At 44.5% G+C, this 27,976-nt stretch overlaps 1 protein-coding gene across 1 annotated transcript in view; it reads right to left on the reverse strand.

The window, feature by feature from the left end:
• The window catches only part of PITPNC1 (phosphatidylinositol transfer protein cytoplasmic 1), a 216,519-nt gene that overhangs the window by 32,215 nt on the left and 156,328 nt on the right, over positions 1–27,976 (reverse strand). The window contains exon 6 of the mRNA XM_054709088.1: positions 5,237–5,332. Coding sequence (XP_054565063.1) covers positions 5,237–5,332 — 96 coding nt within the window. The remainder of the gene's footprint in view (positions 1–5,236; positions 5,333–27,976) is intronic.

Below are 27,976 nucleotides of genomic sequence, written 5' to 3' on the forward strand. Positions count from 1 at the left end.
TCTAAATCAAATTCTGCCTAAAACTCCTGCACTGCCCTGCATTCAGTTACAGCACTTCAGGGCCATGCTTCAAGGAGAGCTGTTATCCTTTCTTCTTCACTGCTACCTGGGTTCCAAACATCATAAAATTTCCCATAATAATGATTATGCTCTACTTATCCCTGGCAAGAAGGAGACTTCTTTCACATCCTCCAAAATGAAGAGGACCTTGATTTTTCTGTAAAAAGTGGATCAAGTTCAAAGGGTAGTAGAGACCAGACAGTCATGGCCTTTGTTGCCTCAGTGACTAGCACGGAGCCTGGCACACAACAGGCACTTAGTAAATGCAAATTAAAGAAATTAATTAATGAGTCCTGTTACGAATAGGCTCTTCTATATTTCCGTTCTTGGATTGGTCTGTAGCAATGTTTCTCAACTTCACCACTGTGGACATTTGGGCTGGATAATACTATTTGTGGGGGAGCCCTGGGCATTGTAGGATATTTAGCTGCATCTCTGGCCTCTGCCCACTAGATGCCAAACATCCTCCACTTAGTGGTGACAATCAGAACTATCTCCAGACATTGCTGGATGTCCCCTGGGGGGTAAAACTGCCCCCAATAGAGAACCACTAGTTGAGAGACTTCCCTCTGCTTTACAAAAATCAACAAAGAAAAAAAAAAAAAAAGACAAAACACAAAAAAATCCTCTACTTCTAAACTTCCTCCACCAGGGAAATACACCCGCTCCCTTCTACTCAAGGCATGTCTGAACACCTAGAAGCTACTTTGTATGTCCTCCACATTGGTGCCTCTGGGGAGCTGCGAGGAGGCCAATAGAGATGCCATTATCTCTGGTCACTCCTTACAGTGGAAGCCAAACCTTATGTAGTGAATCCAGGAGGAAGAGCGCTGGACTTTACAGAGCCAACACCAAGGCCTGAGTTAGAGCCCTCTGAGCACGGCTTTCAGAGATCGTCCAGCCTGGACTAGCGCTGTAGGCGGGGTGTCCAGATGTACTCCTGCCCCCTAAGCTGCTCAGCCTTACAGGGACGGGTCACTGCCCGTGCCCTCTGTGGGCATGCTCCAACCAATCATGCAGAGTTTCTCATTCACCTTGAAACCACGGCAGAGCTTCAAAGGGTCGGGATGGAAATCTTGGTGAGAGGCAACAATCCACCTATCAACCACACATCAAGTACAACCTGCTCCGATTTTGGCCTCCCCTCCTATTTGCTGCGTTGGTGCTGCTCATGTGACTCGGTACAAAGAGCCTTCAGACTCTGGTGGGGGGCGGGGCCTTGGTGGGGCTGGGTTGAGACTGATGGATGAGCTCTCTGTGCCTGAAAAATCATAGTGACTGTTTTTTTTTTTTTTGTTTTAAACACAGCGATGCTCTGCAGAATTCTGCAATGGATATGAGAGAACAGAACTTGAGACGGAAAGGTTCCAGGGAGCCAAGGCTCGGGCCCTGGACATGCACAGGAAAGAGCAGTCCTGGAAAAGGAGAATATGGAGAGCACTGGGCTAGGCGTCAGCTGATCCCTCCAGTGACCTTCTGTCTCCCTGGTTAGTGGTGGCACCAGAGCCACCAGGCAGAGGGCACCAGCGGAAAATTCCCAGCTCTGGTCACCTTATGGAGAGAGGCATTCTTGATTATGTGGCTCAGAGGTTCCCAAGGAGAAATGGAAAACGAAAAGTGCTTTAATCCTCTTCTTCGGTCTGGACGGCGGTGTGAGTGACAGGAGCTGGGTGGAGAGGACTGACCTAGATAACCCTGGTCCAGATCCATAAGCATCAGAAACCTCAGATTCAGCCACTGGCACCACAGTTTTCTCCCCAGAAAGTGCGATCCTACTTATGATGCTGACATAGTCAAGTTACAAAGATGGATTGGAAGAGAAAGTGGGTAAAGCTGTATGCCTCGGATTAAAAAGAAAAAAAGGAAAGGAACTCTGATTCACAACTGTTAGCTTGCTGGCAACCAATTCATTTTCTCGGATGGTGCTCACTCTGAGGCTGTGGCTGCTGGAAGGGAAAACAAAGCCCCTGGCTTTCACTCATTCATTCAACAACCATTTCATGAGCATCTGTCATGCGCCAGCGCTGTGCCAGCTGGTGAGGCACAGTGATAAAGACAACAGCCCTTGTCTTCATGGAGCTGTTGCATAACTATGAGCTAGCATGAGCTAGCATGATCTGGAAACCACAGACCAGAAATCCGCTGACAGTGGGTGGGGTGTGGGATGCTCAGGAGGGCCATGGGAGAGGTCACGTTTGAGCTGACCTCTAAAGAGCAATAACTGGATGCTCCCCAGGGGAGTGGCACAGAGGCAGGGAGGAAAGGGGAGTGGAGAAGGCAGAGGGCCATGCTAAGAGGCTGAGCTTCCTCCCAGCCACCGAGGGGTTTTACTCAGATTATGACAAGGTCAGCCTGACCAGTGTGGCTCAGTGGTTGAGTGTTGACCTATAAAGCAGGAGGTCACAGTTTGATTCCTGGTCAGGGCACATGCCCAAGTTGCAGGCTCGATCCCCAAAGTGGGGCGAGCAGGAGGCAGCTGATCAATGAAACTCATCGATGTTTCTCTCTCTCTATCCCTCTCCCTTCCTCTCTCTAAAATCAATACAAATATATATTTTTAAAAGGCATTCTATTGCACTTGAACAAAATAAAATCTAAGTGTCTTAACATAGCCTCATCTCCCTATCCAGTCTCCCTTGCACCATTGTTCCTTGTTTCCACTGCCACCATGCTGGCCGCCTTCTGATTCCTCATTCGTGCCACCTCAGGGCCCCACCCATGCTGCTACCTCCTCCCCCAGCTCTTTCCGTCCCGTGGGTCTCGGCATGTCATTTCCTGTAGTACATTTTTCCTGATTCCATCCTTTTACGTTCTGTTTCCCTGTGTGTACTCATTATTATTTCTTTATTGTTTGGCTCGCCTGCTAGATTGGAAGTGTTCTGAGGGAAGGGACCCTCAGCGTCTCTTCTGCCCATTGCCATGTTACCATCTTAATACTGTATGCCACACTCACTGAATATTTATTGGATGAATGACGATTCTCCTCTCATTTCCTTGGTCAAACTGCATCCAGAAAAGAATACTAAGACCCAGAGAAATTAATGACTGTGAAGCAAGAAGTCCAAGTTCCTGGAATGTCTGCCCAGTGGTGGTTCTTGGAGCACGAAGCACAGGGAAATGAGTAAGGCACCGCTGATCAGAAACGAGACTGGCTGATTTCCTCATTAGTATTCCACACTTGTCCTAAGACTTTCCATGAACCAAGAGGGAACTCCCGGAGTAACAGGCAGGACTACCCCAAAGCAATTGAAGAGGAAGAGCTGAAATTAGTTTTCTGGCAACGCTGCCTTTCGGGAAGGCCCGAGCTCCCAAGAGGCCAGATGTTCAGGAAGGACAGTAGCATCCCAAGGCCTAAAGAGCCACGGGACCGACGGGGCAACAGCTCCACCCATGTGTTGCATGATGCTCTGCATATCACTGAAGCCCCATAGTATTGGCGAACTTGATGTGAAACCACAGAAATGGCTCCTCCTTGCCGTGAGACAGGGAGGCCAGGTTTCTTCTCGGCATGTTACACAGAGAGCATCTCACTCTGTTTTTTTCTGAAAACGCACGAGCGTTGCTGGCTGCAGAGTGTACTATAAATTGATGGCACTAAAAAGCTCAGCCTTGGACCAGAACGGAGAACAATTCACATCACAGCCTCTCCTGGTCTTTGAGGTGACGTCAGCTGCGAAGTCACGCCTGCAATTAAGCAGCTGGCTCGGCATTTGCTACCCTCAGGTTAGAACTTTATATCCAAACGAATCCCAAAATGTGAAGGTAAAAAAACAACCCTGAACCACGTTGGGAGCCCAGTTTGTGCAGCGGTGGGATTTATTTTTAACGAGTTTATTTATTGTGTCTTAAATCAGCCTTAATGAATCTGAGAGAAGAGTTTCAAGGTTCACATGTTATGGCTCAAGGACGAGTCTGGGGCCCTGAGTCCAAACACACTGTGATTGGCTGCATGTTGCTAAACAACAGAAACAGCCCTGCATCCGCTGTCCTCGCAGGGCTGGGCCTTATTTACAAGGGGATCACCCGAGTGCCTTCTGCAGCCATCAATAAAGCACTAACGGGATATAAACGATGGCTTGCACCCACAGTCAAGTAAAAAGGTCGGGCTGAGGCGAACAATGGATTCTGTTAGGGTAGGAACTGTAGAGAAGATATTCTTTTGAATTTATTCTCAGTCAAGACAAAAAAAGGAGAAGCCCCATGAAAGTGCTTCCCGCTTAGAGAGAGAAAGGTTCTCCGCTGACAGGTGCTGCCCAAGCTCCAACATTCATTCAGAGGGGACTGAATGGGCATTTTCTGTGTGTGAGACCCCAACGATACAAATAAAACACAGCCCCTCCCTCACAGATGGGGAGACAGGTTATGCAAAAGCCTGAAAAAACAGGAAGCCAGAAGTAAACGCTGCTTTTTGTTTTAAATCCTCACCTGAGCATATGTTTATTTACTTTAGAGAGAGAGAGGAAGGGAGGGATAGAAAGAGAAAGGAAGAGAGAGAAACATCGATATTCGATCGATATTCGATCGGTTGCTTTCCATACTCGCCCTCACCTGGGATCGAACCCGCAACCTTTTTTGGTGTACGGGTACGACACTCCAACCAGCAGCCACCCAGCTGAGGCAGTAATTGCTGTTTTTTTAAAATCCTCACCCAAGGATCTTTTTTTCCCATTGAGAGTGGAAGGGAGAGGGAGAGACAGAGAGAAACACCAATGTGAGAGAGACACATCGATTGGTTGCTCCTGCATGCCCCCGAATAGGGCTGGGAGCCTGCAACTGAGGTACGTCCCCTTGGCCGGAATCGAACCCGGGACCCTTCAGTCCACAGGCTGATGCTCAACCCACTGAGCCAAACCGGCTACAGCAGTAACTGCTGTTTTTTAAGAGAGACCAGTATGTTGGGTAAGTTTAGCCTTGTGAATATTTTGCTGCCCAGAATGATGGCAGAATTGGGGGGATAGGAAGACTACACTGAAATTGCGTGGCAGCCAGGGCCAATGATGGGCCCTTAGGAGGCGGGATTTCATGTTGAGACACACAATTAAGAATCCAGCAAAATGTGAAACCAGACTAAATGAACACAAAGACAGATGGAAGTCTCCAGGTTATGGTGGACTTAATAATTCTTGTTGAATGAATGAATGAATCTCTCCCACATGTCATCCCATCTATTGCTCACCTCAGATTCTTTGTAGTAACGTTCTGGAATTTCATCGCAGGCAATATCAATAAAGCAAACTTCTCTCTCGAGGTCTTTGGCTTCGCTGTCAAAAATCTGAAAGAGCAGAGCAAGAGATCAAAGGTTAGTGATACCAGGTGATAGCTTCAAGGTGCCCGCTGGCAGAATTACAACCCACAGAGCATCTTCACGTGGCTCGGTGCCCCTGGCTAGTGCCTTCTGGGGCCTCAGAACTCACAGGAGTCATGAAAGGCTTTTATTCACTGCCTGTGTTTGTCACATCAGAGGCAGGTGTAGCATCAATCACCGCTGGGTAGAAGAAAATGAAGGTTGTTTTTAGAAGTTCAAGACTGAAGACATAAATCTCTTTCCAAAATGATGTCTGCTGAACAGGGGGAGTGAAGAGGCTAAAAAGGATCTAGCTAGATATGAGACATAAAGCGGTAATACAGCCAAAGATTTAGGGAATTTAAAAATGTGGGGGTTTTTTTCATTAAAATTTTTATATCTACCTAATTTCACAAAGAATACATGCTCACTGTAGAAAATACAGATAAACAGAAGAAAGTAAAGATCTGGGTAACAACCCAGTTACCCAGGGATACACACAGGGTTATTCTTGATCACGTAAGAGCATGGTTTCCTCGGTACACAGAGGGGTAGGAAGGTAAAACCTTGAAAAGATACTGAGATGACTTCCCGCCAGTCTACTCTAGGTTTCATGGCCCACAATGACGATCACTTGCAAATAAATATGTAAGACAGCTACATATACAGATATACATGAAGGCTGATTTAAGATACAATTTTGGTGGAAAGATTACATTCCTCTAGTTTTTCCAATTGCCATTTTTCTAGACTAAAGTGATCACCTTCCCAGCCCTTCTGAAGGATCTGAAGGATGGTAAACAAATTAAGTTTGCAAAACCACTTCATCCTTGCAGGTTTTTAAAAAATATATATTCTTAGCCCTAACCGGTTTGGCTCAGTGGGTAGAGCGTCGGCCTGCAGACTCAAGGGTCCCAGGTTCAGTTCTGGCCAAGGGCATGTACCTTGGTTGTGGGCACATACTCAGTGGGGATTGTGCAGGAGGCAGCTAATTGATGTTTCTCTGTCATCGATGTTTCTAACTCTCTATCCCTCTCCCTGTCTCCTGCATGCCCCCTACTGGGGATTGTGCCCACAACCTGAGCATGTGTCCTTGACTGGGATCCTTTAGTCCGCAGGCCGATGCTCTATCCACTGAGACAAACCAGCGAGGACCATCCTTGTAGGTTTTAACTATCCTCCCTACCTCCATCCCCCCCATTTTCACAGTTGAGCTAATTCCAGCAGGGGAACCATCCGTTAACACTAATTAAATCTGACTCTTCAGAAGGGAATGAAATATTTGGGAAGAACAGGGTGGTTGATGCCTAAGAACATTGTCTTGACACACAAATTTGGTGCCTATTAATAACACCATCTCCCAGGAGGGCAACTGCAGGCCTCTTTGCATGCTATGCTCCCCCTGCTTTGCTTCTCAAGTTTAAATGATTAGTCCTTTCCAAATGCTTTCTGAATAATGTTGGTGCTCGTAATTATCCTCCAAGTCTGCTGTTCGCTCTGTTGCTAATTTTCTCCTAACACGCTTGGAGACTGGACTCTTTCAGATTTGTTCAAGGAGATTAATCCCATGGTCTGACCTGAGGTGGTCACTGCATTTTCCTTAGAGGCAGAGAAAGACTGGCTCCTGGATCAGCTCTGATCCCTTCGACTGCCATGGGGAGCCAAGTGCTTCAGGATACGCACACAGTGGACAGCTTAGGAATGAGAGAGACGGTGAGGAAACAGGTTCAAGGCTGAGTGGAGAAATACACTGTGAGATGAAATACTGGGTCCTAGGTTGTTTGTGTGAGTGTTTTCCCTCTCCCTTTCATGCACGAGTCTCTTTTAAGTGTGTGCCAAGAGAAGAAAGACTCGTGCCTCATTAAGGCAACAAACCAACTCGGAACCCCCCAGAGGGAAATGAGCTTCTGGAGAGTAAATTACAAAAGAAGTGAGAGGTTGGACACTTATTGGTGGTAAAAATTTATGGGACTGAAAGAAGGGGGCATAAACAGGGGCTAAGGTAGTTATTGACGGATTATCTGGCTTTTCCTACTTTAATTCAAACAGTTTTGACCGCCCATTTTAGCAGTTATCAGATCGTTGCCTCTCAGCTCCAAGTTCACCCTTTGGTCTCTGCTTGGAGATAATGGCCTGGACCCTGTGAGCACTTCTTTGTAGCAAGTACAACATGAAGCCATGAACTCAAGCACTCCGCAGGAAGAAGGAGGCTTCTCTTTCTGGTTTAGATCTTACTCTTTCCTTGGGTATTTCTTCTCTCTTATGAGGAGAGTATTACTATTCCCAATTTGCAGATGAGAAAACCAAGGCTCAAAGAACTAAAAAGCTTTGCCCGAGGTCACACAGCCAGTCAGCAGGGAAGCTCCTATCCAGGGCATCTTCAGCCTTCACCATTAGGCTCTGCCCACTCTTGATAAAAGGCTGCCTTTTGGCACCCAACTGAGAAGACACATATCAGTCAAAAGTGCTTCCTGTTTCTTTCCAGAAAGATGAAATTGGAATCTGGTTTCCCTACTGCTGTTTATAAAATGTATATCCCCAAAGACTTGGAGCTCTTCTTCTGGTTGTTGAGTAGCTGATGCTGCAGTAGAATCTACGTAGGACCCTTTGGTTCAAACTCTAGTCTCCTTCATTAATGTGACACTTAACTTTTGCATCACAGTCAATGAAATACCAAGCACCTTTGCACTAAACCTTTCAGGGTGGGGTTCCCACCGCCTGAACAAAGCCACAAAAAATCATTTTGAGGACCTCAACATCCTCTTCAGCCTCCAAATACAAAAGTCGTAATTTCCAATAAACAACTAGTCTCCCAATGATTAGAGATTTTAGGAGATGCTCTTTTTTATTTTATTGATTTTTTACAGAGAGTAAGGGAGAGGGATAGAGAGTTAGAAACATCAATGAGAGAGAAACATTGATCAGCTGCCTCCTGCACACCCCCTACTGGGGATGTGCCCAAAACCAAGGTACGTGCCCTTGACCGGAATCGAACCTGGGACCTTTCAGTCCGCAGATTGACGCTCTATCCATGGAGCCAAACTGGTTAGGGCAGGAGATGCTCTCAAGTTCTCGTTGAGTACCTGCTGAATTAATGGAAGGCATTAGTTTCTGCTTTCCAAAGAGGAATCTATGGCAGGAATACTGAGTACTAACTGATGTTAGTTTCCTTTCATAAGCCTGAGTTCTATTTCCTTGGTTGTAAGCACCCTACCTTTTCATGATTCCCAAAATAGGGCTCAATGTAGAGTGGAAACCTCCTGTATTGGTCCTATATCGGGAATTAGGGGATCTGAGTTTGAATTCAGTTCTCTCCTCTGTGTAACCTTGGGCAAAGCCCTGCATCTCCATGTCATCATCTCCATGTCATCATCCATGTCATCATCTGCGAAATGAAAAGCTTAGTCTAGATGGACAGTGTCAGGGAGTTGTGGAATATCCTGGAATTGTAGCCAGAATTTGGGCAGGTGCATATTTTGGAGAGATTGACTGCTTTCATGTGATTATCAGAGATCTGTGGTCCCAGTGAGGTTGGGATGGAGTGACCCAGCTCACCACTAATATTCCTTCCAGTTAAAGTGTCTGTGATGTTGAGTGACCTCTGGGTCATGTTATCTTCCAAGTCTTGCTCTTTGGCTCTGTCCCTCTCTGCCCCTTCACCCCACGGCCAGCTGACTTGGGTGGTGCACAGAGGGGCTGCAGCAGGGAAATGGGAAGTGGGGGTGGTCACGATGTAGTGTAATCAGAGGCCACAGCCTGGGTGAAACAGTCTAATCTTCATGCTTCGTTTAGGCCCGATCCAGAATTAAGCCAACACTGTTAGACACAGACAGAGGCTTGGCCAGGCCTCCGGGGAAAACAGCACGAGTAAGTATTCATCTCAGCTTCCCCAGTGGCAGCAACAGCAGCTGCCAGAACTCTGGTCCAACCACCACCTCTTTGAGTAGGAGATCTGCTGAGATAGCGTCAGGACAAGATGCATCTTGTTGGTACATCATCAAGTCAAACGACGCCAGGATTGCACCTGACACAGGTGTTATGCACCTCCAGGCCTCAGGCAGAACCCATTTCCTTCTGAGATGGCAGTTGGGTTTGGGAGTTCATTGTGGTACTTTCCCTTATCCTCTACAATAACGCTCCCATGTTTGGTTATTATCAGACATGCCCCCCTACAGATCATCTGCAATGGATTTCAGGGCCAATCTGGTTGGCTCCCCTCCCCCTCCCCCGCAGGCAATGAACACCCCATAAACACACTCCTTTTAATATGAACTGAGCAGTACTCCAGGAAAAGGCAAGTCTCCCAAGTAAATACTATCTTACAGAGTCCAAAATGAAAAGGGAGTAGTTTTCCCTTTTTTATAAAGTATTATGAACATTAAATATCAAGCACCTTTAAAACCTTCATATAGTTTGACCCAGTAAGCTTAAGCTTTGAAAATTTATCTTAAGAATCTTAAGTAAAGGGAAAGCATTATGCACAAAGATTTTCATGGCAACATTATTGTTTAAAAAATTAGAGAGAGAGAGAAAGCAAGCAGCTTAAATATCCTAGTATGTGAGAATGGCCAAGGAAATTATGATAAATCCATTTGATGAACCATTATGTAGCCATTAATAATTCCATTCTCAAAAAAGATTTTCCCAGAGGGTAAACATGGGGTGGAGAGGATGGAGAAAAGGAGATGCCCCACATTTAATGCAGGAAAATGCTGAGTTGTGAGGTCATAAATCAGAAGAGAAAGGTGCATTGATAGATAATGGACTGTGTTTTAACAACGAACTAGACTTCTTCCTTGGACAAGACTGTCTTTCTAGATTTTGTGATCTCTCTTGTTTTGCTTCTAGATGTTTCTAACTTCTGTGATCTCTCTTGTTACAGCCCATCGAGGGAGACCACTGTGTCTGATGGCTCTCCAGAAATCCACAATCCTGGAACTCAAGAGACTGGGCAGCCGCTTTTTCTCTATAATAGTAACTTGTGGTTTCAGATCCAAGTTTAGATGGGAACTCTCTGTACTTTCTGCACAATTTTTCCATAAACTTAAAACTGCTCTAAAAAAGTCTATTATTAAAAAAAAAAAAATTTGATGGGGGTAGGGAGAGATCCAAGCTTAGGAGCTGTGTGGATTTTCCTGCCATCTTCCCAAGTTACCAAAGATGCATGGTAGGGGTGGTTGATTAGTAGGGATTTTAAAAATATATATATTTTATTGATTTTTTACAGAGAGGAAGGGAGAGGGATAGAGAGTTAGAAACATCGATCAATTGCCTCCTGCAGATGTGCCCAAAACCAAGGTACATGCTCTTGACCGGAATCGAACCTGGGACCCTTCAGTCCGTAGGTCGACGCTGTATCCACTGAGCCAAACCGGTTAGGGCGATTAGTATGGATTTTGAGAAATAAAATCCCATCTTGTTTTATGCTTCAGATATGATTAAAGGTATAGAGAATCCCAACTAAGCCACTGTTCTACCCTCACTTTATTTCACTGCACTTGGGCGATCTCAGGGGAAGCAATTGACTAAGACATACCAACAAAGAATTCAGCAAGCAGGCATGCTGGAAGCAGGATTATTGTTTTAACAATGCTTTCATCTTAATGCTCTGGATTTGTAAAGTGGCCATTGGCTTGGTGGAGAGCAGTGGTTAATACACTAGGCATATGGGGCTAGAGTTGGCTCATGGCTTATTGATTATTATCTCATAGCAGCATATCTGGTAGGGAGGGCCTGAAAAGCACTTATGGTAGGTAAAATAAATAAATAAATAAAAAATCCCAAGTTAACGACGAAGTAAACCATCATTTTATTATCCCATTACTACTGGTATTCTCACCAAGAACATTGTCACACCTGCACAACTTGATTGTGACTGTTTCATACATATGTGCACTCTATGATTCAACCCAACAGCATGCAACATTGCCATTAAGATGGAGATAGAGAAGGATCATCTTCTTGGGTCTCTTTAAAAACATTTCTGCTTCTGTTTTACCATGAGAATAGAGACGTGGGTAACTGTTATTTGTTCTGAAGATGGAATTACTTAAGACGGTGCTCGGAAGAGAAGCTACTAGGTACACAGCAATCAATAACTCAGCAAATATTTATTGGTACCTACTATGTGCTCAACACTGTGCCTCTTAAAATATGTGAGATAAGGTCCACTCAAGGAGGACCTTGATTTTATAGAGAAGACCTTTCCCTTTCTCCACCCGCCTCCAAGGTTGCAAAAAATTCAAAAACAACAGACAACAACCTGATGGCAACAGAAGTGACAGAAGGACAGGGATGACGTGGGTCGATGCTCACCAGTGAAGTTCAGAATAAAAAGCTGCCGTTAAATGCACCCGGAGAAGAACAGCAGGATAAAGAGGGAAGGGTGCCCGAGACGGTGGCAGGATGGCCTCAGGATAGAGAGCACAACGAAGTGAGTCTGAATTCATAGCACGGCCCCTCCAAGGGAAGGGACACTCCTTTCTCTTCCAGAATCTGTGTCTAGACAGAGCCCCAGAAAACCAGTTGAGGGTTGAGAACCATTTTGTGTCACGATCCAAGGTCCATGCAGGGAACAATAAAGAACCCTGGCTCATTTGGGTGAATTGAAGGGTGAAGAAGAAGGTTCAAGAGCCAGTAATCAGTGTGACATGATGACCGATGAGAAAAAGACTCTGATTGGAGAAATGATGCTCCAGGTCATGGCAACTAATTATGAAATGTACAGAAAAGTACATTACAGCAACGCAGAGGGTCACAATGCTATTGCTCCATCCATTTACTAAAAAGGCTTTTAGGGCACAAATACGCTTCTCAGTGACATTTCCCAGGGCCGCTGTCACAAGGCTCTTTTCACTGGCTTGGTCTGATTCTGGGACAGAGCAGCCTCCATCCGAATCCTTCTTCTGGGGCCGCAGCCCCCATTGGACATACAGCCTGTGTCACGCTGGCCACACTTCACATGGACACGTGTGGATCCTGGCACCTGATGTGTTATATGGTTTGCCCCGCAGCAGGATCAATATGCTTCCTAAAATAAACCTCAGAAGCTGAGCTTAAAATAGTTTCAATTTCTCCCAGTTCCTTCTTCTGTCAGTTTGCAGGGTGATCTCTGGGAACTAGAACTGCTGGTTTTCTCAAGGTGAGGAGTCGATATTTAACCTGGACGCACTGTAGGCTGGCTCTGGGACAGCCCTGGCGCTGGGACAGCCTGCAGTGGCCTCAGTGTTTGGGGTTTGCCATGGCAAGGCAGCTCCGATCCCTGTCCTCCCCTTACACCTCTGTTGAGCCTGCACAATGAAGCCTTTGCACAGAGAGGCAGAGCTCCTGACACAGGAAAATTACTTGCTTTTCCCTGAGAAGCCACTACCTCAGCCTGGAGGGGAGAGAATAAAACACTGAGATAGATGGCTTGCTGAGGCCCGCGGTGGGGAGGCCACACCGGGGAGTCAAAAGACAGGAGCGTGACAAGAAGGCTGCCAGGGCCTTGTGTCTCCTTCCAGCTCGTTCCCAGCATGCCTCTCTGGGCAGAACAGTGGGACGGGCACCAGCCCCAAACCACTTAAGACTCAGGATAGATATTACATCAACTGTCAGAAAAAATAAAATAAAGGGACAGATTGTTACATTTTCCAGGTAGAGTTTTTTTGTTTTTAATGATACATTTTCTTTAAAATATATATATATATATTTTATTGATTTCAGAGAGGAAGGGAGAGGGAGAGAGGATAGAAGTATCAATGATGAGAGAGAACCATCGATCGGCCACCTCCTGCATTCCTCCCACTGGGGATTGAGCCCACAACCTGGGCACGTGCCCCTGACCGGAACTGAACCCGGGACCCCCACCCACTGAGCCAAACCGGCTAGGGCCAGGTAGGTTGTTTTTTGTTTGGTTTTCCCCTCTGCAAGGGTTGGTTCTAAATACCGCCCAAGGCTAAGTTGGGGAACTCCACAGACCTGGCCCAGCAGGTGGGAGGGGTTGGCCTCCTGAGCTCTCCCCAAGGTGGAGGCATGACTAGGCCGGAGACCCCGGATAGGCCTGTCCCTTCGGTTCCCCCAGGGAGGAGGAGCCTGTGGCCTCATTCCTCCCTGGTCAGACCCACCCTCAAAGGCACAACCATGGGTCAACTCTGGGCTGTCCTTCATGTCATCCTAATGGAACGACATTTTCTTTTCTCTTTTCCCCTTATCACCATACTCCTGCATCATGGCAAACAGAGTTAGCAAATCGTAGAGAGGAAATAGAGTCTGGTGCTGATGAGCCGGACTCCAGGCAGCAGACCTGGGTTTGAGACCAGGCTGTGCTGTTCGGCGGAATGACCTGGGTGTGCTGCCGAGCACAGCCGGACCTCACTCTTCTCACCTGTGAGGTACGAGCAGCATCCTCCCTCACTGGGCAGTGGTGAGGACTCAATAACCCAGAGAAGATGAAGCCCACTTAATTTTGACCTGGCCATGGTAAGTGTTTGTCCATTAGATGTTAGTCTTGGGATGGGGGGATCACTGAATTCACCACAAGGCGGGCATTCATTGTTAAGGTCTGAATCACATTTCATTATATGGCTATCACATAAATGAACCAATATCACTGTTAAATGTTTAAGACCTTTCCTTTTTTTCTTCTTCACTGTCTTTTCTCTTTATCATGTTGTTTATATTACAGCAAATACCTGTAATAAAATGTTAATCACTGATTATTAATTACCTAACAAATCTCCTGTTTATTCCAGATACTTTCCCCGATTTCCAGGCCTTTTGATAACAACTGACTATGGGACACTAATCTCTGTCTTTTCTCAAAATCAATTTCTTCAAAACTACTTTCATCATCTCAACCCCTACCCCTTGGTTTTCAGGTTTGAGTTGGTTCCTCCTCTTGTGGACCTTTAGCATCTGAGGTAGAAACTTGGGGGTCACCCTAGGCTCTTATTTCGTTCTCATTCTCCTATCGGTCAGGCAAAGAGTCCTATTAATCCACTGCCTCTGCATCTCCCTAATCCATCTCCCTGACAGACCTCACCTGAACAGCTGTAGGACCCCAACCTCCCTTTCTCTTGACTCTGGTTTCCACATTCCACCCATCCATCCATCCATCCATCCATCCATCCATCCATCCACACACCCACGCATGAAGTTTTCTTCCCAATATGCTAGGATGGTTTCTTCATCACCTCTGGAACATATCAGTTTCTGGTGGCAAGAGCACAGCCCAGGAGTCAAAATATCTGGGCCTACTCCTGCCTCGATGACTTATGTGTTATGTGGCCCGAGAAACTCCTCCAAGTTTCCACTGGAAGCGAGTTCTGTGTGTGTCCTGCCCCATCAGGACCAGGTAAAGGGTGGGAAGGTGGTATGGAAACTCCAAAATGCTACACAAGCATATGGAATTAGTACATTTGCCTCCACCTTTCAACTCACACTGCCTAGGGTGTTTTCCTTTCTCTCTTCCTTGCTCCAAGTATGCCCTACTTAGCCCTCTGAGCATCAGGCTTTCTAACAACTCACTGTTTCAACCTTCCACACCCTGGTTCTTGCTCCTCCTTTTGCTCTGAAGGCTTTTTCCCACCCAACCCATCTGTCTGGGTCATACCAACTCACCTTTCAAGGTTATGGTCTCTGCCACACCTTTCCAGATTGATTATCTTTTAGTAAAGCAACAATATATATATATAGTGACTATGAACTCATTTTGGGGCATAACATTTGTTATGGTTAAAATCTTGGGTTCCTAGAGATCCATGCCTATCTCCTTGATGGAATTGCTAGAGGAACAATGCCTCTATGAAGTGGTTTGTCCCTGTTCTTGCTAAATTAGAGGGTCACAAGTCATTAACATTCTAGGGAAGGTTGAACCTTCCCGCTTCAGGGTTTTGAAATCTCCCCAACTAAAGCCCAATCTAGCAAGTGACAACAGACTCACCATTTTTGGTTTAAAATACATTTCTCACCTGGCCAGTGTGGTTCAGTGGTTGAACGTCGACCCATGAACCAAGAGGTCACTGGTTTGATTCTTGGTCAGGGCACATGCCTGGATTGTGGGCTTGATCCCCAGTAGGGGGCAAGCAGGAGGCAGCCGATCGGTGATGTTTCTCTTTCATCATTGATGTTTCTATCGCCCTATCTCTCTCCATTCCTCTCTAAAATCAATAAAAACATATTTAAAAAATGCATTTCTTTATCAAGCTGCCACATGGAAGATGAAATAAAATTGATAGGTGACAGCAAGTCTTTCATTTAATTGCATTGTGCACAACTGGACTAGTGGCATCCCAAGAGCTCTAGAAAAAAGATGGCCATTGCCCAGGTCCCATTAAACACAGCACCATGAGCATATATGGCCCCAGGGGTAGTGGGGAATATGCTATACAACTGATATACCTCATGGATTGGTGCATCCTTCACACTGTATTTTAACTTTAACATTTCTTATTTAGTCAAAGCTCAACATTTAATTTTTTAATTTTTTGCTGTTGTTGAACTGAACTGTTGGGCTAATACCTTCAGCTTTCAGTTTTAACATTAGCATTGTCTGCTAGTTCATTTTGTTGTCTGCCAGCAAATGACTGACATCTTGGTAGCCAACAAGTGGTAGCAGATGTCAAAGTTTAGGAAAAATTTGTGTGAGAAAAAAGAATTGAGAAAAATCTCATCCACTAAATTTCCTTCTTTCTGCAAATTAGGAAACATAATTGTAAAGTTTAATTTTAGGGATGAATCCCTTGGAGCAAAGGATAGTTTTCGAATCATGCCTCAATACCAAGGACAAGAGCCTGAGGGGGAACTTAAGATCCTTGCACAGAACATGCCCTTCCAGCATGTTCTAAACAGCACTTCTGCACTTTAATCTACACACAAATCACCTGGGGAACTTTCTAAAATGCAGGTCCTGGTTCAGGGAATCTGAAGTAGGGCCTGAGATTCTAGTAAGGCCCCAGGGGATGCTGATGCTAAAGGTTCTGTAAACATCTGCTTTTTGGGGAATAGAAACTTAAGGCTGGGAATCCAGAATAAAGAAACTGCAGAATGGAATCCCACCCTAGCAATGGAAGCCACTGTGAAATCAGTTTTGGGGTTTAAATGGATCCCCGCACAAGGCTCTGTGGAAGATGGGTTTAGTGAGAGATTGTTCTAGAAAAAAGATAAGGACTTTAACTAGGGCAGCAGTAGTTGAAATGGAGAAGATAGGATGGATGTAAAATTCCACCCAAATGGAATTCCCAAAAGGCAAATGGAGGCAGGGAATTTGGCTCCTTTTCCTTAATCCAATCAGACTGGCTTCTGCTCTGAATTATCCTGTTAGGGCTTCCTGAGCAGTCTGCAGAAGTTAAGAGGCCAGCTTGGAAGTGCACTGTTGCCTCTGCTCTGGGATTCTTCCTGTTGTTCCTCAGGGTGACTTTTCATCAGCCTTCATTCCTCCTTCAGGGCTAGACAAACACGGCAGCCTGAGCCTCTGCCCACCCCTTGCACTGGACCTCCACCACCAGCTGCATGATGAACACAGCTTGGAAAAACTGAAGGAGGCCAACATCTCCCCAAAGCCAGAAAATAGAACTCAGGGAAGTCACAGTGTGGGGAAAGGACGAAAGTCCACAAAGACCCAGTATTCTGGCCAAAGACGCACAGTCTGCATCTAATCATGAGAACACAAACAGGAAAACCCAAGCATGAGGGGCATCCGCACAACATGGCTGTACTTTCCAACATGTCAGTGTCATGGAACATGGATTAAAGGAACCCAAAGAAAGTGACAGCTAAATGCAATGTATGTGTCTACACTGGAACATAAATCATGAAGGTTTCTTACTGTTGTTCCCCATAAGCAACTGGCAAAACATAAATATGACTCTATCAGATCTTAGTATTGCATCAATGTTAAATTTCCAGAGCTTAGTCATTGCACTGTGGTTACGAAAGGAAAAGTCCTTGTTCTTAGGGCATGGATGCATAAGTATTGAAGGGTGAAGAGGGTCATGATGTCTGCAACTAACTCTCAAAGGGTTCTGGGAAAAAATATGTTCATATTTATGGAGAGAGAGGGAGAGACAAAGCAGATGCAGAAAAAGGTTAACAATGGGTGAATCTAGAATCACTGTATTATTTTTGCAACTTCCCTGTAGGTTTGACATTTTTCAAAATAAAAAATTTAAAAGAAGGTCACAAGACATTGCTGGTTTGGCAAAAGCAGCTAAAATGCCAGAAGCAAGTCCTGAGCAGGGCAACTGGGCGCATCATCCAGTCTTAAGCGTCACTTGCAACAGAGACACTCTGACCCTCTGCGGTGGTCAGTGCCGTGTGACCTGGGACAGAGGGTGGACATCGAAAGTTCTCTCGGAAAATGCTACCTCGATTTTGCTGCATCATGTAATTCCTGGGACTGGCCCCCTCTCTGGAAATCTGAAGGGAGCAGTTTGATAGACAGGCACTGTCTTGTAAGAGTTCTTCCTGGATCCCATAATGATGCTCCACCATCCCAGGGAGCAGGTGCCACTGGCATCCGATCACTGCATACTTCTCCTTCTGAGTTCCATAGGGCAAGAAGGTGGCACCCGATTTTTGCCCTAATGGTGCTTCCTCCAACTCCAAATGGAAAATGGGTCTTGCTGATCATTATTTCTTCTCTGCTGGAGGTAATGTACCCATTCTGCGCATGGACCAACCAAGGACAGCAGAGTGGGGCCGGCTGCCTGGGTTTCTGCAGAACCATTTTAAAGGCAAGCAACAGCCAAGTTTCCAGACAGACAATGGTTTGTTTCTAGGCTTATATCTGGACATCCCAGAACAATCTGATGGAGGGTTACTAAACAAGAATTCTTTTGCACCTTTCTTTCTTTTTTCTGGTCTTTCTTTTTCTCTCCCTTATTATTATTATTTAATGAAAAGGAAAAGGAAAAAAAAAAATCTTTCCTGGCCCAGAGCCTAAAATCTCTTCTTGTGATGCTAATCTCTCCTCCCTGACTCCAAGTCACCGCTGTTGGCTCTGTGCCTGTTTAATAATCGTGGTTGCTGATAGCAGGTTGTGTCAGCGTTTCCATTATGAAGCTCTAAAAATGTTCCTGAGATGGTCATACAGTCAGTGTTCCAGGCAACGGGTCCTTACCCCACGGCCGGTCGTCCAGGTGTGGACCAGGTATCACCAGCCTGCATTTACAAACCTCATCTCTGAAGGCCACTTGGCCTATAAGGGTGCTCCTTTAGAGTTTTTAGGGAAAGCCAATTTTCGGTTCGATGCTTCATTCTGTAAGCATCTCTTTGAAGGCATCTGAATTTGAGTCTGAGTAAAAAACCATTAAGAAAAAGAGAGCCCTGCCCGGTGTGGCTCAGTTGGTTGAGTGTCATCCCATGCACTCAAGAGAAAATACTTTTGTCTCTTTACTCTCCTCATTTCTCTTAACCCCAGTTTTCTGTAACGTATGTAAGACTTGTTTACATACCGAAGTCTTTTCAACCAAACTACTAAATAATTCCCCCATTTGTCACCTATTGCCCATTGTTTCTTGAACTCAGACAGCCAGTATAGGGCAGAGACTTCCATCACTGACACTTCCCACAGTCCACTCTGACCATAGGATCTGCTTCATGGCAGCTGAGGTGGAGTGTGGAAAGAGCAAAGAATACATGCTTAAAAGTGTATTCTTTTTAAAAAAAAAAACATATTTTATTGATTTTTCACAGAGAAAGGGAGAGGGATAGAGAGCTAGAAACATCGATGAGAGAGATACATCGACCAGCTGCCTCCTGCACACCCCCCACCGGGGATGTGTCCGCAACCAATGTACATGCTCTTGACCGGAATCAAACCTGGGACCTTTCAGCCCGCAGACCGACGCTCTATCCACTGAACCAAACCGGTTTGGGCTAAAAGTGTATTCTTAATTGTCTGGCCTTAAACATCTCTCAACAGCAGAGCATAATAATGTCCACTTTAAGATGATATGAGTGTTAACTGAAATAATATATAGCAGATGCTCTCAACTCTAAATGCATTGTGTTTTGGTGCAGGTCCCTAACAGGAGCTCCCTGAGTGCCTGCTGAATGCACTTCATTTCCTGATAACCGCAGGGGGCATTTTCCTGTCTGACACTGGAGTAGTTTTCCCACCTGGTTTGAAGAGCTGTCTTCCTGCCCATTACTTATTATTTTATTGTCCATGATGACTCCCAGGCACAACCCACAACAAATACAAGGACTTACTGGACTGCCTTCACTAGCCACTAACATAGTTCAAAGGGATGACAGAAATAAAGAGCCATGCATGCAATGTCTCCTAACTAAAATCTTCAGTAAGAAAAGATTGGGAGATTCTCTGGATAAATATGTAAAATAGGGGAAGATCACAATACACCCCGTGAGGACTCTCTGCACCAGGGGAAGGTCTGTCTCCAAGCTGTAGGGCGGCTGCCAGTTGGCATGTGCTCAAGGTCTTGCACAGACTATGGAAAATCCATAAACAGTTTAGGACAAAGACTTTTGCAGAGCGGCCTCTCCCTCGCGTGGTGAGATATGCTGAGGAGTTTGGCTGTGGATATTTTCAGATGTCCTCTGGCACTTGACCTTGGCCGAGGGAGGCACATGTGGACCAAAAGGTGGGGAAAATAAATCAATCAGACATTGGGCTCCAGGAACAGAATTCTTGGTTCAATTTTGCTCCTGTCAAGGTTTATCTTTAGCCTCATTTTATTTTTAACTTTTCCTTTTTGCTGTTGGGTCTCTGGGGCCAGTCTCTTTTCTATCGTGGTGCTTCTACCCAGATCGTCTTTCTCTCCAAATCTGATCATTTTCATTCCCTTCTGATGTGCCATGAGCATCCTGGCTACCATCCTCACCCTCTAAGGTCGGGGTATCTAACTTGAGCCAGACTCAAAATGGCCCAGCTCTGTCCTTCCACCCACATTTGAAAATGCACACAAACTGAAGACATGTTTGAAAAGCCATTTTCTGTTTCAAGATTATTTCCAGCACTACAAAACTTGGGAGGAGAACAAACAAACTTGACATTGCTTCAGTAACATGGGAAGGACTATTTCTCTTTGTTCACTATGAAAATGTAAACCTTTAGCCAGGCTTTCAAAACTCAGGTAGCAGATTCCACATGCAGTTTTATAATTCCATTTTTAGAACCGAATATAGCATATTAATTACATGAGAGCTCATGCAACGAGGCCAAACTAACCTAGAATCAAGTCCCAGGTCTGCTGCTTGCCAGCTCTGACCTTGTGAGACCACAGGCTCTTATTAAACCTCAGTTCTCAGCTGGAGAACAGGAATAATCATAGTTGTGAGGACTTTGTAAGATCACAGCTATAGATGGGTTAGCAGGATGCTGCACTCGTGCTCAGTAAATATTCCTGCCAATATCCATCTTGTTATCATCATTATCACTGGCCGACAGCCACATCATTATCATCACTGTTACTTTCCCCACTTACTGTTTGTTAATCCTTCCTCACCAGAGGATATCTTTTTCTATTGATTTTTTAGAGAGAGTAGAATGGAAGGGGAGAGACAGCGAGAGAAACATCTATGTGAGACACATTGATTGGTTGCCTGACTGGGGCCAGGGATTGAGCCCATAACCAAGGTATGTGCCCTTGACCAGAATTGAACCCGTGATCCTTCAGTCCGTGGGCCAATGCTCTAACCACTGAGCAAAACCAGCTAGAGCTACTTGCCCACTCTTGAAGAAATTACTTTCTAGCTGGGGCCTGCTGGTTTACCTTCTATGCTCTTTGCCTTCCTGTAGGCTGAGGGGCATGAGAGAGCCCGATTGCTTCACCTGTACTTCGCAAAAGGGCCATTAGATGGGGCCCTACCATCATTACCCAAGCCAGCAACGCAGTCAACACCCAGCTCTCATGGTTTGGCTCACGTGTGTGATAAGCTGGGTCACTGGCAAGAAGTAGAGATGTACTACTCCTTCAGAATATAAAGCTCAGCACTGAAGCAGCAGCATATTCAGAATCCCCTTCTAGAAAATAATTATAGATCCTTGGGAGAAAATTCCTAGAGATCAGTGGTCACTTGTAGAATGAGTGGCACTTCTGGGTCCCTCCTCCTTCCAGGATCATGCTTTCTAGCCACAAGGCCTCATTGCTGATGGGTGTTATTTACAGACCACCAATCTGGAGCCCTGGCCCCTCAAGTCACTGAAGAAGTTCCAAGAGGCTTGCACTCAAGGTTCTGCTTTACCCCAACTCATGTCCATATCTTTGTGATCTCAGTTTCCTTATGGACAATACCATAGGCCTAAATCCTTTTCCCCTTCTCTTCCAATGACCTTCACCTCCATTATACTTCCTACCCACTTCTTCCCAAGCCCTACCCTGGTCTCAAATCTCCTGGAATTATTCCACCTTGGAAATCTGAAAACTTAAGTTACTTATTCTCCAATCTCAACCTTGATTTGCTCACTCTCACTCCCAGGATGCCTTCTTTGTGACCTTGCTGAGCTCTCCAATCCCGAGAGCCGCCACTGGGCTTCAACGCTCAACTTTTTCACACCCTGCTAAATCCACCCTGAAAACAAATCCTGAATCAATCCTACCACTTCTTCTGCATGCTGCAAAGAACAGCTGGGAAAATGACACAATTACTTTCGCTGGTTCTACTAACTCATTCAAAATTTCCCAAATCACCTGACTGCAAAACCTTTTAAGTAATCCTTTCACTCTTGGGAGGTGGTTCCCTCATCCATTTCCCACACAGGTTTATCAATGACCTTCATTCTCCTCCATAAACCCCTCCTCCTGTCTCCTTCCCTGCTCCTCCTTCTCCTTCCGAGAGACAAATCCTTCCATGTCCCACCCTCTTCCCTTCCCTCCGATCTTGGAGGTTCATGAAGACCATTCCTTCTCTGACTTCCAGGAGCAGGCCCTTTTTCTACTTTCAAATTTTCACTCTCTTGCTGACAACTTCCTCTCAGCATCTCATGGCCAAGAGGTAATGTACAAAAGTAAATTTATCAATTGATAGGCCCACATTTGTTTTTTGTATCCCATGCCTTTCCCTGGTTCACTTTTTAAATATATCCCTTCATTAACTTATTGCATCTATTGTTGCTAATCAGAAGTCCACAGTCAGGGTTATTATTGTCCCTTCTGTATGTGACCTGTCTTTCCTCTGAAGTACCTTTCAAGAGCTTCGAAAAAAAATCTTTAATACTCTGCAATTTCATTACAATGAGACTACGTATGGATTTATATCTACCTCCTTCGTATTAGAGTGATAATAGCGGGTGGCCAGCCTGCTAGGAATGAAATCCCACCACTTAGCTGTGCAAATTTGGGCAAGTTACACATATTCTCTCTTTTATAATATGTTCACATGTAAAATGCTTTTATCTCAAGGTTATTAGAGAATTACTGAGTTAATACACAGAGAGCACATAGAATGGTGGAACATAAAGGCTCAGTAAATGTTGGACATTGCTATTATTCAAAGTATACTTCTGATCTGAGTTTTCATGGCTCTCTTCAATTGTATTTATTTATAATTTTGATTGATTTTAGAGAGAGAGGGAGAGAGGAAAGAGAGGGGGGAGGAAAAAGAGATAGAGCGAGAGAGCAAGAGAGAGAGAAAAATATTGATGTGAAACATCCATCAGTTGCCTCCTGCATGTGTCCTGCAACCTGGGCATGTGCCCTGACCAGGAATGGAACCTGCAACCTTTTGGTGCAGGGCATGACGCTCCAACCACTGAGAAACACTGGCTAGGACCCTTCAATTTTAGAAAGTTCTGCACTTTTATCATTTCAAATTGCTTTTCTGCTTTTCCTCTATTGCATTTTCTGCTGCTATGAGATAACCATATGGCAACTCTCAACTCTCAATTATTAATAGCCAAAACATTTAGCTATTTATTTTTAAAAATTCTTTATATTTCTGAGCTATGAAATGGGTTGTATCTCTCAATATTGTTTTCTAATTCACTATCCTTTTAGTTGGGTCTAGAGTTTATTTTATCTCCAGAGTCTTTCGTTTCAGTGCCTCGGCTCCCAAATTTCTAACTGCTTCTTTTTCAAATCCTCAGTTCTAGTATCATTTTTATTTAGATTTGGTTTCTTTTTTAAAAAAAATATATTTTATTGATTTTTCACAGAGAGGAAGAGAGAGGGATAGAGAGCCAGAAACATCGATGAGAGAGAAACATCGATCAGCCGCCTCCTGCATACCCCCCACTGGGGACGTGCCCGCAACCAAGGCACATGCCCCTGACCGGAATCGAACCTGGGACCCCTGAGTCCGCAGGCCGACGCCCTATCCACTGAGCCAAACCGGCTTCGGTTAGATTTGGTTTCTTAATTTCTCATTCTTTAAAAATGGACATTTCCTTATTTTTCCCTTTGATCAGCACAAACATGTTATTTTAATCAGATCCATCTATGAAATTATTTCCTTTGCATTCATGATCTGATTATTGATCATACTGGCTGTCTTTCTTAATAATTGGCTTGTGGAATTTTTTTGAGTAGGAAGCTTTTTTCCTTTCTCTGTCTTTCTCCATCTCCACTCCCTCCCCCACTCCTTGCATCAATCTTTAGGTTTTATAGTTGCCTTCCAAGGTCAAAACCAGTACTCTAAGCTTTGGCCAAGGAGCAGTCACAGGAGATTCTTTCAGCCCCCTTTTACCAGTGGAGGAGGCCCATCCCGGCCTCTAGCTTTAAACAGTGGGCCTAGCTGTGGTCCCTATTTTGCATGGAGCACTTCTACTCCCATATTAACACTTGCTACTGCTTGTCCCAGACTCAGAGGCCAGCCACTCCATGTATCCCATTCTCCTGGGTTTCTGTCCTGTTTCTGATCCATGAACCTAGCCGTATCACTTTGTTTTTCTCTTGCTGTACTTTATCTGGCCTTGCTATGTGTTTGGAACAGAGGAGATGTGTCAGAACATGAACTTTTTTTCCTACCAAGATGGGAAGTCTTCCACAGGCTTCTCGCCTCAACCCCGAGTCCCTTTCTGATTCATTTCCTCCCCTTCCTTTCGCCAAGCATTTCCAAAATCTTTTTTTGGTACACTGCAAGCTGGGTTCTGCCCTACCATCTCACTCCTTTTCATAAAGGTCACCGATGGCTTTTTTATTGCTCAATCCCACAGGACCTTTCAAATTCTACCTTCCTGAACTATATGGCTATTATCATTGGTGACTTTTTCCTCCTTGGCTTTCTCTCTTTCCTGGGCCTCTGCACTCCTCTGCATTCCAATTCCCCTCCTGCCGCTCAGGGAGCTCCTTCCCATCCATCTTTACAGATGCTCTTCCACTTCCTTCCCCTCAAATGCTGCTGTTCCCACAGGTTCCACCCTTACCTTTTTCTCTTTACCCTTCACACATCCTTTAGGCAACATCTTCCATTCTTATGGCTTCACACTTTATCTCTCAGTCTCGGCTTTGGATTTATATATTCAGTTTCTTACTGGTTATTTTCACTAAATTTCCCATGAGCACTTCATACTCAACCAGGCAAAAAGCGAACTCATCAACTTCTCCTAAACCATTCAAAAATATTCCTTGTCTTGGTGGCACTACCACCAATCCCTGACAAAAACCTGAATTATCCCAGACCCCTGAGCCAGTTGTCCCATTCCATCCCTAAATCTGGTTAGGCACCAATGTATCTCCTTCTTTCTTTTTTTTTTTTTTTTTATATATATATTTTATTGATTTTTTACAGAGAGGAAGGGAGAGGGATAGAGAGTCAGAAACATCGATGAGAGAGAAGCATCGATCAGCTGCCTCCTGCACGCCCCCTACTGGGGATGTGCCCGCAACCAAGGTCCATGCCCTCGACCGGAATCGAACCCGGGACCTTTCAGTCCGCAGGCTGACGCTCTATCCATTGAGCCACACCGGTCAGGGCTCTTCTTTCTAATTAATCTTCTCCTCTCTGTTTTTATTTTGGGCTGCATTTTGTCTCATCTGATCTACTGCTGGTCTCCTGTTCCCTCAACTAGTCTCTCCCTGCATCACAACCCTGTCTTTCTTTCCAGTTGCCTCCTCCATCCTCTGTTCACTGTATACCTACCACTTTATGCTGCAATGGTATGACTTGCTTGCCCAAGCTGATGACTCCTCAAACCAATTAGATGTCCAACAAATGTTTCTTTTCTTCAGTATTAAAACTTATCATATATTTTCAGTAATCTAAATGGTATAACTACTACTATGATTAATATCATTAGCAGACAGGTAAGTATAATCAAACAATTGGTTTCTGAGTTTAATATCAAACCATAATTATACAAGCCTTGTTGATATCTTAGGATAGCTGTGTACATCTGATATTGGCAGCTTCTCGTCCTCAAGAAGTGTTTGGTGTTCATTGTAGGCAAAAGCAAGCGTCAGAGACAGGGATAAATGCCATTTGTGGTTAAGTGCCGGATAAAGTCCCTTCCAATGAGGCCAGAGAGTGTATTTGATGTCCTTTCCAATAATAATAATAAAAAATTTCCAGGTGGCAGTCAATGATCTTTAAAGTCTTTGTCTCCAGAGATTTTGCTATTAGAATGGCCACAATCCAAAACACTGACAACACCAAATGCTGACAAAGATGTGGAGCAACAGGAACTCTTATTTATTGCTGATTCCAGATGGATTCTACCCTCTATGCAACCATTGATTTGGTTCCAGATGGAGATGAGATATTTGAATGGCTTTACCTGTGCTCCTATAAACCTCGGTTGCAGGCTCAATACTGGTCAGGGTGTATGCGGGAGGCAACAAACAAATGTTTTTTGTACTAGTACAATGAATTAATGCACTATTGAGTTCGTCCTTTCCTTTCAATGCAAAATAAAGGGCTTCTCAGATTCTCACTGCAGAGTTAAGACAAAGGGATTGAGGAAGACAACTGATATTTACTAAACATCTCTTACCTGTAAAATAGGTGGCTTATATCAATTGTTTGGATCAGAATATTCATTATCATTTTAAAAATGGGTTCAAGGGGATAAGAAAAATCCAAGGAGAAGAATCTTTAAAACATAAGAATCTACTACACCTCCAGGGAATAAAGAACACCCCAGGAATAGTCTTTAAATCAGAAGACTTTACATTTTTGTCAATTTAGAATAATGGTTGGGAACATGAGTAAAACTAGGTCTGTGGAAATCAGCTCCAACTCCTTCGTCTCTAAAGGTTGGTGTTGACTGCCCTTGAGACACTGTAGGACTCTTCAAGTACATTACCCCAACTTTGCAGCAGGACAAACTTGTTCAAGTTCCCGAAATTATAGGAACACTTAGCTAAAGCAGACTATAAAAGTGGCCCAAGAAACCACTTTTTAAAAAAATATATATTTTATTGATTTTTTACAGAGAGGAAGAGAGAAGGATAGAGAGTTAGAAACATCGATGATAGAGAATCATTGATCAGCTGCCTCTTGCACAACTCCCACTGGGGATGTGCCCGCAACCAAGGTACATGTCCTTGACCGGAATCGAACCCGGGACCCTTCAGTCCGCAGGCCGACGCTCTATCCACTGAGCCAAACCGGTTTCGGCTAAAACCACTTTTTTCTTCCTTCCTTCCTTCCTTCCTTCCTTCCTTCCTTCCTTCCTTCCTTCCTTCCTTCCTTCCTTCCTTCTCTCTCTCTCTCTCTCTCTCTCTCTCTCTCTCTCTCTCTCTCTCTTTCTTTCTTTCATTAAAACCACTTCTTGACTTTGTCCAATGTTACAGATAAAACCTGTTATCTGCAGGGGCACTGGCTTGGAATAAGATAAAGCATACAGAGCTGGAAACATCCTTTATGTTGGGCATTCCTATTTGTACAAGTGTGTGATAATAACTTTTACACACTGTACCTTTTGTTCCTTAGTACCCCATGGTGTAGACTTTAACAGTGGATCCCAGAATACACAGTTTTTCAGGGGAGCTAGAGAACAAGTCTGACAAAATACATAACTTTCAAAAATCTGTACTTAGCCTGGCTGGAGTGGCTCAGTGGTTGAGCGTTAACCTATGAAACAGGGGGTCACAGTTAGATTCCCAGTCAGGGAACATGCCCGGGTAGTGGGCTTGATCCCCAGTGAGGGGTGTGCAGGAGGCAGCTGATCAATGATTCTCTCTCATCATTGATGTTTCTATCCCTCTCTTCCTCTCCCTTCCTCTTTCTGAAATCAATAAAAAATTAAAAAAAAAATCTGTACCCAGAGGGAGTCACTAATTAATTTCTGATTCTTAATTGTATGAGATAATGTTTTTTCCAAGGGTAAGATTTTTTTAATATAAGAGCAAATCTTGGAGGAAATTATAGGAACACTTAGCTAAAGCAGACTATAAAGTCACCCTGAGTAGCACATTATTACTTTCATTTTTCTAAGAAGCAAAGTCATACCATGTGTGCAATGGTGTATCTGGTTTAACATTATCTATTTCAAGCGACCCAGATGGTTCTGAGCAAATCCAGCTGGGTGTTGAAAACAAGGCTTCACTCATAGATCAAAATTAAGGTACTAGAAAAATCAATCTTTCCAGTGTCCTTCATTCCTGAGAACCTTCCTTAATACATTTCATGTTTCATTTCAATATTTCACTCTAGTTTCGACATGCCAACCAAGGTGAAGCTGAGTTATAAACAAACTCCAACTCAAGGCAGATTGGTAATTTCCTCTGAGTGACAATAACACATTTCAGC

This window comes from Eptesicus fuscus, chromosome 20 (assembly GCF_027574615.1).
Source record: "Eptesicus fuscus isolate TK198812 chromosome 20, DD_ASM_mEF_20220401, whole genome shotgun sequence".
NCBI lineage: Eukaryota > Metazoa > Chordata > Mammalia > Chiroptera > Vespertilionidae > Eptesicus > Eptesicus fuscus.